General features: G+C 49.2%; 1 protein-coding gene across 2 annotated transcripts in view; it reads right to left on the minus strand.

The window, feature by feature from the left end:
- LOC121282038 (ethanolamine kinase 1-like) overlaps positions 1-12,966 on the minus strand; it is a 155,024-nt gene that overhangs the window by 96,211 nt on the left and 45,847 nt on the right. For both annotated transcript variants that reach the window (XM_041195397.1, XM_041195396.1), the window contains exons 6-7: positions 12,136-12,258; positions 4,295-4,439 (exon numbers count right to left, since the gene is read on the minus strand). In XM_041195397.1, coding sequence (XP_041051331.1) covers positions 4,295-4,439; positions 12,136-12,258 — 268 coding nt within the window. The remainder of the gene's footprint in view (positions 1-4,294; positions 4,440-12,135; positions 12,259-12,966) is intronic.

Below are 12,966 nucleotides of genomic sequence, written 5' to 3' on the forward strand. Positions count from 1 at the left end.
GACAGCTGAGTGGCTTGCTGGATCATTTCAGAGGGCACATTAAAGAGCCAACCCCACTGCTGTGAGTCTCAATCAATAAAGGCCAGACCAGGGAAGGACAGCAGGTTTCCTACCCTAGAGGAGCATTTGTGAAAATTCTTCTTTTGACATGGCAATCTGTTGGTTTCATGGGCACCAGTGTCAGTGATAGCTTCTTATTCCAGATGCATTAAAGTAGCTGAACTTAAATTCACTGCTACCATGGAGGGGTTTGAACTCACATCTCCCGGTTATTAGTCCAAGACCATCACTGCTAAGTTACCATTCCCATGGTCAGTGGAAACAGGTTTTATTTACTAACTCTATAAAAACACCTCATAATTGTGAATACTTCTATTAAATCTCTTACCCCTCTCTGCTCTAAGGTGAACATTCCCACATTCTCGACTTCTCAAAGAGGGTTGACCATCCAAGGGGCAAGTGGGAGAAAGCTTTTATGGACGTGGCTGAAAACTCAGTCAGAAATACATTTGCAGCAGACCTTGGAAGGTGGGGAACGGTAGCTTAGGAAGAGAACTCCGGTGCATATAGGCTTTGGCCCAAGTGGTGCTGGGGGGAGAGGTACAGAAGGTCAGAGTCAGAAAGGTGAGCTGGGACATAAGGTTGGAAAAGATTGTAAGTAAACAGAAAGAAAGAACTCACATTTCTATAGCACCCTGCACTTTTTGAAGTGTAGTCACTATTTTAAAGTAGGAAATGCAGCAGCCAATTTGTGCACAGCTAGCTCCCACGAAGAGCAATGTGATAATGACCAAATAATCCATTTTGGAACATAGATTCAGTAACAGATATTGACCAGGACTCCTCTACACTTCTACAAAATAGAGCTATGGGGTTTTTTATGTCAATCCGAGAGGACAGGCAGGGCTTTGGTTTAAAATCGTCAGAAGAGCCACTTCTAACAATGTAGCACTCCCTTGGTAATGCACTGGAGCGCTGATCTAGATTTTGTAAGGGAGGAGCAAGTGAAGGGAGGGTTTTGAAAGAAAGAACAATGATTTCAATTTGATACACTGAGGGACAGGGAGCTCATAGGTACTCGCTGCAATCTGGCTACGTTTGTTGGGTCAACTCAGTTTGATTGCTATTCGTTTCCAGATTTGTTCAGTACAGTGCTGGTGATCACAGTCCAGTGTCCGGTCCAGACTGACACCAAATGGCTCTTGAGTCAATGTAAGCAGATACATCCATTTCGGGGAATTGACCCAGTTGGAGGCACTCTCGCCCCTATGAGTCAGGTTATTGTGGGCTCAAGCCCCATTTGAGCACATCATTTAGGTTGACCCTTCTGCACAGTACTGGGTAGTGGGGGAGGGTGCTGTGTGGTCTGAAATGCCATCCTTTGAACAAGATGTTAAACTCACCCAAAGAGTGAATTTGTTCTGGTGGAACAGATAAGCCGTTGAAGATCCCACAGCACCTTTTTTGCAGAGGAGCAGCACTTTCTCCCAGAGGTGGAGACATTTTTCTTCCTCCAACCCTGGTGAGAACCGATCAGTTATCTTAGGGCTGTCAGCTGCGTGGAAATGACTGTCACGTTCACCTAAGAAACTGCCGCCTGCACTTAAAAGCAATGTGTTTGCATGTGACTCTCTTACAGACACTTTGGAGAGAATGTAAGTTTAAATGGTCTCCTCTGTGGCATCAGGTGAAAACAAGACACTCAAATGCTTCCACAGTGAACCTGTGGTTTCTGCAGGAACTTTCCTTCCAGAGAGCCCATGGAAGAAAGCCACTTATTCCTTATTCCTCCCTCTCCTTCAATAACTCAAATGGCTCACCCAGTGAGCACGAATACTACTTTTTTCATCCTTCTCACCAGCAAAGAACCAGGCAGTAGCAATGCATCGCTTAATGCCCTGTTCCTGCCAAGACCCAGGCTGTGAGATTTTTGGAATGGGCTGGAAAAATAGGCTTGCAGCTGTTCGCCCAAAAGGAAATGGGACTCTGAATCATGCAAAGAACCCCCAGGCAATTTTGTGCTTGCATTGGGCAGAGCACATGATGCGATCGAGCCTAAGCAGTTGTCCTTAAAAGGGCCTCTGCAGCTCCTCTGTTCTCCCTGGACCCACCCAAATCAGCTGACAGCCCTTCCCCGCCTCCCTGTTAACGCATGCACTCCACCCCCACCCTTTCCATTTTAGGTGTCCCTCTTGGCTCCACAAGAGCAATCATCAGATCCCTCAACTCCCTACCTGCCACCCAAATCACCTGTCCATGGCATAAACCTGTGGGTGACTCCTCCCAGCACTATCAAATTAAAATGAGGTCCAACTATGAACATGGACACAAACCTCCCACCCAATATCCACCGATCAGGAAAATTGGCTCTGATATGTGGAAGCTCCTGTTAAAATATGTGGACCTTGGTGCCCAAAAGTCACTGGGCTCCATCACTTAAGGACCGCCTACCTCATTTTGCATCAACCCTACTGTGATCTAAGCCACCACCCAAGCTTAACCAATTAAGCAGAGTGGCCAGTTAAAAATTCACATAATCAAACACAGATTAATTGAACCATTGAACACTACACCTACTGCTACCTCAAAGTATGGGGGCGGGGGGTTGTTGTTGGTGGGGGTGGTAAATGAACACACAATGTCTGGCTTTTGCAGACAGACACAATGATGTGACTATGTATGTGCTTCATTGGTGGTTGGGGTTGTGGAAATGCTTCATAGTCAATTGAGTACTTTTAAAACATCATTGTTATAATGATGTAGCAGACAATTTGTGCACAGAAAGCTCCCATAAATAGCAATGTGATTTTTTTTTTTATTATTCGCTTCTTAGGATGTGGGTGTCGTTGGCTAGGCCAGCGTTTATTGCCTATTTCTAATTGCCCTTGAGAAGGTGGTGGTGTGCCGTCTTCTTGAACCACTGCAGTCCATGAGGTGTAGGTACACCCACAGTGCTGTCAGGAAGAGAGTTACAGAATTTTGAACCAGCGACAGTGAAGGAACGATGATATTTTTCCAAGTCAAGATGGTGAGTGACTTGGAGGGGAACTTGCAGGTGGTGGTATTCCTATGAACCTGCTGCCCTTGTCTTTCTAGGTGTAGAGGGTTGGAAGGTGCTGCTTAAGGATTCTTGGCAAGTTGCTGCAGTGCATCTTGTAGATGATACACACTGTCTATGCAGCTATTGTGCGATGGATAGAGTGAATGTCTAGGGTGATGGATGCTGGTGGGGTGCCGATCAAGCAAGCTGCGTTGTCTTGGATGGTGTCAAAGTTCTTGAGTGTCATTGGAGCTGAACTCACCCAAGCAAATGAAGAGTATTCCATCAGACTCCTGACTTGTGCTTTGTAGATGGTGGGGTGTCAGGAGGTGAATTACTCAATGCAGGATTCCAAGACTTTGACCTGCCCTTGTATCCACAGTATTTATATGACTGGTCTAGTTCAGTTTCTGGTCAATGGTAGCCCCCCAGGATGTTGATAGTGGGGGCTTCAGTGATGGTAATGCCATTGAATGTCAAGGGGTGATGGTTAGATTCTCTCCTGTTGGAGATGGTCATTGTCAGGCACTTGTGTGACACAAATATTAATTACCACTTTCAGCTCAAGCCTGGATATTGTCCAGGTCTTGTTGCATATGGACATGAACTGCTTCAGTATCTGAGGAGTTGTGAATTATGCTGAACATTGTGCAATCATCAGCGAACATCCCCACTTCTGATCTTATGATGGAAGGAAGGTCATTGATGAAACAGCTGAAGATGGTTGGGCTGAGGACATAACCCTAAATAACTCCTGCAGTGATGTCCTAGAACTGAGGTGACTGACCTCCAACAACCATAACCAGCTTCCTTTGTGCAAGGTATGACTCCAACCAGTGGAGAGTTTTCCCCCTGATTCCCATTGACTCCAGTTTTGCTGGGGCTCCTTGATGCCACACTCAGTCAAATGCTGCCTTAATGTCAAGGGCAGTCACTCACCAGATAATGAGATAGCCTGTTTTTCTAATGGTGTTGATTGAGGAATAAATATTAGTCCGGACACTAGGGAGAACTTATATATTCTTCTTCAAAATAGTGCCATGGAATCATTTGCATCCATAGGCAGACAGAGCCTCAGTTTTATGTCTCATAAAGTGCAGCACCTCCAACAGAGCAGCACTCCCTTTGTCCGTAGTAAGTAATAACCTAGACTTTAGCTTAAGTCAATGGAATGGGTCTTCAATTTAGAACCTTCTAACTCAGAGCCAAGCATGCCACCCAATGAGCTGGCAGAAAAATGACCCCTGCCCTTACCTCTCCCTCTGCTAGGGATTTGGCTCCTATAGCAGTCATTAGCAAGGAAACCATTGCGGCTGGTCCAGTGATATAGGACGATCCAGTATCAACGACAGCTGCACATCCTTGACTACAGAACAGTAACTCCCCACCGACAGAAATTCTAAAGGAGAGAAAAGAACAAGAAATCAGGAAAGGATATTGTCTTGCCCTCAAAATGATGACAAAGTTCTACTCTTTATTATTATTATTATTTGCTAGAGATTGCAGGCTGCAGTTCAGGAGAATGAAGCCCTGACTGTTACAGTTAGGAGTGGAAGGATGGCCACTCTCAGTCTGTACAGCAAAGGCATTTTGGAGGAGAGTTTCAGCCAAGCTTTAGTTGGTAGCACTCTCACCTCTAAGTTTGATGGCTGTGGCTTCAAGTCTCAATTCAGAACAAAATTCCAGGCTGAGAGTCTCAATGCAGGTTGAGAGTCCCAGTGCAGTGGACTTGCTTCCCTACGATGTCTTTCATGACCTGAGGGCTTCCCAACTTTACAGCCAATGAAATGCCTTTGAAGTATTGTCACAGCTGTCAAGTGAGAAACATAGAAACCAATTTGTGCACAGTGAGGTCCCACAAACTGCACTGCAATAACAAGTTGATAATCTGGTTTTGCGATGCTGATTGAGGGGTAAGTATTGGCACGACAACACCCCTGCTCTACTTAAATCTGATGCAAAGGGACTGTTTATATCCATCTGAGACAGCTAGGAGAATTGTCTCATATCAAAAGACAGCATCTCCAACAGTGCAGCATCCCCCTGAAGTATCAGCCTAGATATTTGTCTTTAAGTCTTTGGAATGGGACTTGAATCCACATCCTTCTATCTGGAAGATGAGAGAGCTTCCAACTGAGTCACAGCTGACATATAAGCTTCACATCCAATTCGATGTTGAACCACAAGGTTGCATCAAACATTAGTAATCAGGGAGCAGGAGTCATGGTGTCACTGCCATAGATAAACTTTATACAACTACAATAAACACATTCAATAACAAATCTCCCTCTGCCCTTCTAGCTAAAGGCAATAGTCTGTCTTTTAGCTGTGCTTATTGGACCAGGCTGAAACACTATCACCTCTGGAGCAGGCAAGAGCATGCATTGGCGCATGGAGTGGCGCCTATCGATTCAAAGGCCAGAATTATCCGGCCCCATTGGTGTCGGGCGTCATGATGAGGGGACAATATGATGAAAAGACCAAAAATCGATTTTATGTTGTTGTGAAACCAGTTTGCGATTGCCCGCTACATCCGTCAATGGGAGGCCGTGTTTCCCTCAGGAACATCATTTTAACACATTTGCATCGAACCCTGCTCGCCGGAATCATCCCACCCCCACCCCCCCACCCCCACCGTGTCAAATTCACCGCCCACATCGGCGTGACCTCCGATGCCTTTGAAAGGTGTGCACCTGGCGACTTGAACCCCGAAGGGCGCTCGGAGGTGAATGCACACAGCCAGCGCTCACAAGCATCACCCGTAGCATGTCAAGGAAGAGGCACCACCCATCCGTTGGGCAAGTCACATTCTCCTGGCTGGCTTTCAGTACAGTGCCAGGGCAAGGGCTCCAGTGCGGGGTCAGGCCCGGGGTGGGGGACGGCGATGGTGGGGTGTTGGGGGCAAGGCAGCAGAGATTGAATGAAGTACACAAGAACATGCCAGGGGTTGGAGTTAAGCCAGCAGAGACAGACTGAAGGAAATACTCAAGCACTTGCCGCGGGGATGGGGGGAGGGGGAGGGGGAGGGGGAGGGTAAGGGAAGTGGCCACACGCTTGGTAAAGCTTGTCAAAAGTGACCATTCTTCCAGAGCTGAGACCGTTCAGCTGCAGCTCCATTACCATGCTTGGACTCAGGCCTCTGAAGCTTTCCTGTCCACTCAAGCAACACAAAAGTATGAAAGTGCTGTAAAATGCTCCAGAACTTTTCACCCCTCGAGTGCCCACTGCAAATTAATGTGCATTTTAGAGGAAGCAGCAGAGCACATGGCCGACTGGGTAAGTTGTAGAATCCCCTTGTGAAAGGTGGTCATGACACAGTCACTGATGGAGGTGCTCACAGCCCCTTTGCAATGTCTTTATTAAGGTTTGGACCAGTATCCATTATGGTTCAAGCTAACAGTGCAGCCTTGCAGTGCTGGTTAGGAGAATGCCTGTGCCTGAGCTGAGAGCACAGCCTGCAGTCCAGTGGGCAAAGCTGCTGCCAATCGGTCAGGTGGGTGGGGCAGAAGTGGGTGGGGTTTTGGACAGCCAATGAGTGCACTACACACTGACCATCCAAGTGGTGGCCATCACTCTCTGGCATGCGTGAAGGGGCCTTCAGATTTAACCAAGTGAGGTTCTTAGTGCTGCCATACTAACCAACGTGTCTCTCTCTTTGATTCTGCAGGAGGAGAACACCAGGATCATGGAGCCTGGTGATTTAACAGTATGCCCCATGGTTTACAGGGGGCAGAAAAGAAGAAGAGAGCGACGAAGGTGCCCAGCTCGGCAAAGGGAGCAGCACCTCCCTCAAGATGAATGAGCGGCAGGGCCTGCTGCACACACAGCTGAAGATCCACAGCGAGCCATCACTCGTAGGCACCTCACTAGACCCAGGGTCTAAAGACAGCACTTGTCATTCCTGCAGATGACCAAGAACCAGTGTCTGCTGAAGACTGAGCATACCTAGGGAACTGGTCACTCACAAATGCCACCTGCTGCAGGATTTAGAACCAGAGGGACATGGAGGGCATCCACTGCTATTGGCTGTGAAAGTGACCGCGGGCACTCAATTTTTATGCCAGGGGTTCTTTTCAGGGTTCCACGGGTAACCTGTGTAGGATCTCACAAGCCTCCACACACAGGTGTATCCAGGAGGTCACGGACGCCATCTTCGTGCGGGCAGGGAACTTGGTGCTATTCGCCCGAGATCAGGAAATCCAGGAAGCAGGAGCGCTGGGATTTGAGCAGATCTCTGGTTTTCCACAGGTGCAGGGTGCCGTCGACTGCACTCACGTGACACTTAGATCTCCATGGCAACAAGCAGTCAACTTCATCATCCACTCACTGAATGTTCAGCTGCGGCCACCCCAAATGTATCCTACAGGTCTGCGCACAATTGCCCAGGGACCATCCACAACTCCTACACCCTTTAGCAGGTCTCAGACCCCCGACATCTTCCAGGGTCCAAAGCGGCTGCAGGGTTGGCTCTTCAGGGACAAGGGCCCACTCAGTGGCCTCAGACTGTAGCAGAGCGATAGTATAATGAGGCTCATGCTGCGACTCGGACTTTGACGGAGCAAATGATAGATAGCTTGAAAATGAGGGTCCGGTGCCTCGACAGGTCGGGGGGAACCATGCAATACAGTCCCCAGAGGGTGTCGCGCATCATTGTCTCTTGCTGCGGGCTCCAAAACCTGGTGCTGCAACAGGGGGAGGACCCGGCTGAGGAGGAGGTCAAAGGGGATGACGATGATGAGATCCTCGAGGATGAGGATACCGGCGGTGAGGCCATCCCACTGCCCGAGGCAAGGCAGACGCACTCGGGAGGCCCTCATAACCGCAAGATTCGTGGAGGATGATGACGAGGTGCAGTAAGGACAATCCTGACATCCTCACCTTGCATCTGTGAATGTTCAACTCCTGTGTGGCTGATGGCAGCACCCATACCCTCAGTGCTCAGGCTCATGTCAGGGAGACACAGCGAAGGCTCTAATACAAGGAAACAAAGAAAAGTACAGCACAGGAACAGGCCCTTCGACCCTCCAAGTCTGCGCTGATCATATTGCCCGTCAACTAAAACATTTTGCACTTCCGGGGTCCGTATCCCTCTATTCCCATCCTATTCATGTATTTGTCAAGTTGCCTCTTAAACACCACTATCGTACCTGCTTCCACCACCTCCTCTGGCAGCGAATTCCAGACACTCACTACCCTCTGCGTAAAAAACTTGCCCCGCACATCTCCTCTATAGTTTTCTCCTCTCACCTTAAATCTATGTCCCCTAGTAATTGACTCTTCCACCCTGGGAAAAAGCTTCTGACTATCTACTCTGTCCATGCCACTCATAATTTTGTAAACTTCTATCAAGTTTCCCCTCAATCTCCGTCGCTCTAGTGAGAACAATCCGAGTTTCTCCAACCTCTCCTCATAGCTAGTAACCTCCAGACCAGGCAGCATTCTGGTAAACCTCCTCTGCACCCTCTCCAACACCTCCATATCCTTCTGGTTATGTGGCGACCAGAATTGCACGCACTATTCCAAGTGTGGTCTAACCAAGGTTCTATACAGCTGCAGCATGACTTCCCAGCATTTATACTCAATACCCCTGCCAATGAAGGCAAGCATGCCATATGCCTTCCTGACTACCTTATCCATCTGCGTTGCCACTTTCAGTGACCTGTGGACCTGTACACCCAGATCCCTCTGCCCATCAATGCACTTAAGGGTTCTGCCATTTACTGCATAATTCCTGCCTGTATTAGACCTTCCAAAATGCATTACCTCGCATTTGTCCGGATTAAACTCCATCTGTCATTTCTCTGCCCAAGTCTCCAACTGATCTATATCCCGTTGTATCCTTTCACAATCCTCTTCACTATCTGCAACTCCTCCAACCTTAGTGTCATCTGCAAACTTACTAATTAGCCTAGATACATTTTCCTCCAAATCATTTATGTATACTACAAACAGCAAAGGTCCCAGCACTGATCCCTGCGGAACTCCACTAGTCACAGCTCTCCATTCAGAAAAGCACCCTTCCACTGCTACCCTCTGTCTTCTATGACCAAGCCAATTCTGTATCCATCTTGCCAGTTCACCTCTGATCCCTTGCGACTTTACCTTCTGTACCAGTCTGCCATGAGGGACCTTCTCAAAGGCCTTACTGAAATCCATGTATATAACATCCACTGCCCTTCCATCGTCGATCATCTTTGTCCCTTCCTCGAAAAACTCGGTCAAGTTAGTGAGACACGACCTCCCCTTCACAAGACCATAATAGTCGCTCATTTCCAGGAGAATGATGACAACATGCGGTGAGGACACTCCATAGATCATCACACAGCCTCTGTGAATGTCTGTCACCTGTCTAGTGGAGAGCAGCTCGCTTGTGCTCTGTGATCAGGGTCATATCTTGGAGACGCAACTGTGAAACTTTAAATGTATTGTTCATAGATGCTGAAGAGATGGGGGACCAGCCCCACCTCAAAGGTGTTGAGGGCACACAGAGAGAATGACGGAACTCTGTGACACTTGCCCACGACATTCTGGCAGCAATGACCAGCACCATCGAGGTGCAGGCATCAGTAATGTGTCCAGTGAGTGTGAGGCTGGACCATCACTGTGGTCTGAAGGTTACACACTGCACAGGGAAGAGGCCCTGGACTGAGACACCTGCCTTTATCCTTTGCAGAAACCAAGGTTTCACATCCGAGTGACACAAACACCGCTCATCAGAGCAAGGAGGGATAGGCAAGGAGGCATTCTTGGGAGTTTATTCACAATAGTGAACATTATGTACCAGTGATTGACACCCAAGCCCAGGCTGTGCAACTACACCTTCTTAACCTTCCTAACCCTGCTCCTACGTCTTGGTGCTCCCCGGACATCCACAGCAGAGTTGCTGACCGCGTTGCCCTGCTTGTGATGACTTTGGCGGGTGTCCTCTGGGTGGGGCTGAGACTTGGAGGGCCCCAGCCTGCTTTTGGGGTGCTGCTGTGGCAGTGGCAACCCTCCTTAGCCTGTGGATCTGGAGCTGCTGGGGTCACAGGAAGAAGGGATTCGGATGGGCCAGACACTCCCGGAGTCACCTGGATGGATGGCCCAGGGGGTTCACCTGCTGATCCCCCTCCCTATGGGTGCCTGAGGGGCCCCTGGCTGACTCCTTGAGGAGAGGGAGAAGCTGGAGTGAGATTGAGCTGCCCCACACCCATCTCTTGTTGACACTGTTGGAGGCCAACTATGGCATCTGTGAAGATGTTCAGCCCATGCAGCAGCGCAGGACCGATGTCCAGGACCAAGGCCTCCATGGCATTGACCTTGATGTGCTGGCATTCTGGCACTATCACCTCAGACTGAAGGCAGATGGACTCCTCCATCGTGCCTTGCAATCTGAGAAGTGCAGTGGACATCCCTTCCTGATGTTCCCGAGCTTGTCTTTGCAGCTCCAGCAACTATGACATGACTGCATGGCTTGGACTCAACAGGTTTCTGGCCTCCAGCAGTCCTCTGAGTGGTGGAAACCTGGGAAGTCCTTGCCGCTGCCGCCTGCTGTGGATCAGACAGTGCGATGTGCTCACCAGATTGGGACCCTGAGGCTACTCTAGAACTAGCTCCGACCGAGGTGTGTGTGTCTCTGTGCTGGTGGAGGGTGTGGGTGAACACTATGTTGGGTCTTCAATTAGGGTGTCATCAGATTCTTCTTCCGAGGTGTCTTCAGGGCTTGAGACGAGGACTTGGATCGTGGACCCCCTCGGCTGTTCCCAGGCGTGTAATTAGTGCAAGGCAGGGGACTGTGGAACAGGGGAACTAACTCACAGCACGGTTGTCTGATGGATGTTGCACTGCTGGATCCTCACTTGGTTGAGCATCTCCGAGCTCACTGTCAGCAAAGGAAAAGTCCAGCTCGTTGGCAGCCAGTTGGGTGACTTTATTTTCAAAGTCCGTGAGGACCTTGCTGTCAGGCATTCTGCCACCAGTCTGCGACCTCTCCCTTTCACTGTGTGGCTGCTTGATGGAGAGAGTATAAGCAGGGCATCTGCCAGGCCAGATGATAAGGATGCCTGGTACGTGCGGGTGGTGAGTGGTGCCATGGACGGGATGCAGGGCAGATGAAGGTGTGTGTGAGAGTGAATGGTAATGTCCCTTCGACTGGCAGTGAGTGAGGGCCCTGTGGGTGTGTGATGGGTTTGTGAGTGTGTGAGTTGAGAGTGATGAGGAGAATGACTTACCCTAGTGGAACAGAGGAGGCAATTCATCCTCTTTCGGCACTGGGTGGCTGCCCTCTTTTGCGGGGCATTGGCGCTGACCATCACTGCCACCACCTCCCACGCTGGATTGGTGACTTGCCTTGCAGGTCTTTGCCCAGAATGGGGGTAGAGGACTTCACGACGGGCCTCCACTCCATTGAGTAGGCGTCCGAGGGAGGCATCGCTAAATTTGGGGACAGCATGTTTCCTCCCTTTGGCAGCCATGACTTTGCAGCAGCTTCCGATCCCTTAGAGAGAGTGACCTCTGTGCAGGGGTTACCCTTTCAATATGGTACCCAGAATACTGAAGGCCTGAGGGGATGGTGCGGCAGCGAATCAGAGGCTGCCCCTCCGGGGATCCGGTATTTCTCGGGAATGCAATATTAATGAGGCGTGATGCACTGGGAATGGGACGATACGGTGCAAAAACCCGCCATTGCAGCCTGCGGGTAAAACACCTTCTTCCCCACCGGCTACTGCACTTGGTGCAAATCTGGGATGAATTCGAGATTTATATATTTGAAATAGAAACAAGGATTGCTTACATTTTATCCCGCTCTGTTTTCTGTCCACTCTCATTCTCTTATTTTCAATCTTTAACTTATTTTCAATCTTTAACTAAAACCACCTTTCTCCCTTCTACCTTCTCTTTATAAAAAAAAAGCTTCTTGAGCCACATCAACCATCCTAATTAAGTCATACAAGTAAGAGACCATTAAATAGCACAACAGTTAAATATTAACAATGCTCCCTTTGTACATACTAATCTTTAAACTGTTTACCACACGTGATAATAATTTGGAATCAGAGCCTCTCAGAGTGAATCTGTGCATGAGGGATCGCTCCGAGAGTGTGCCCTGTGCTCACCCTTTCACTTTGATCTGCCAGTAGCCTTTCTTAACCAGGCTCTGATAGTGGAACTCCCCGCTGTAGTAGGAAGGGTCGCTGCCTCCCAGAATGATCTCACCACCTGGGCTCCCACTGGCGTCTCTGTTTAAAGAAAGAAAGCAACTAATTTAAAAGATCAAGAAACAACAGAAGGGAACAGGCAGCTGAGGGTAAGAGGTTATCCCCTCCACTTCAATAATCTCGGGTCCAGGACGTCCAACCTCCAGAGGGTCGTACCCCGGAGGTACCCGGGATTTACCAGGCAGGTTTGTACTTCAGATGGGCAATTCCCCTGCACCCGGAACCTTCCGAAAAAGTCCCCAAATCTGAGTTAGAGTTGGAGACTTTAGATGATTCCAACTTACTTACCTGAACACTTACCCAAGAGAAGTTAGAAGGATTAAGACCAGTTCTAATTCCTAGGTAACTATGCTAGCGACCTCCTGAATCCCCCCCAACTCCAAGCCCACAGACCCGACTATCCCCCACAACCCCTCGATTCACCCCCAACTCCCCAACTACCCTCCGGCCCACCTGACTACCACCTGACACCCAACTACCCCCTGGCTCCCCAAGCTCCCTGACCACTTGATTCTCCCCAACTCCCCAGACCCACCTTACCCCCCTCACCCACTTACCTGCCATCCTACATCTCACCTACTTGCCACGCTAACTCCTCACCCACTTACCTGCCATCCTACATCTCACCTACTTGCCACGCTAACTCCTCACCCACTTACCTGCCATCCTACATCTCACCTACTTGCCACGCTAACTCCTCACCCACTTACCTGCCATCCTACATCTCAC

The sequence above is a fragment of the Carcharodon carcharias genome, chromosome 9 (assembly GCF_017639515.1).
Source record: "Carcharodon carcharias isolate sCarCar2 chromosome 9, sCarCar2.pri, whole genome shotgun sequence".
NCBI lineage: Eukaryota > Metazoa > Chordata > Chondrichthyes > Lamniformes > Lamnidae > Carcharodon > Carcharodon carcharias.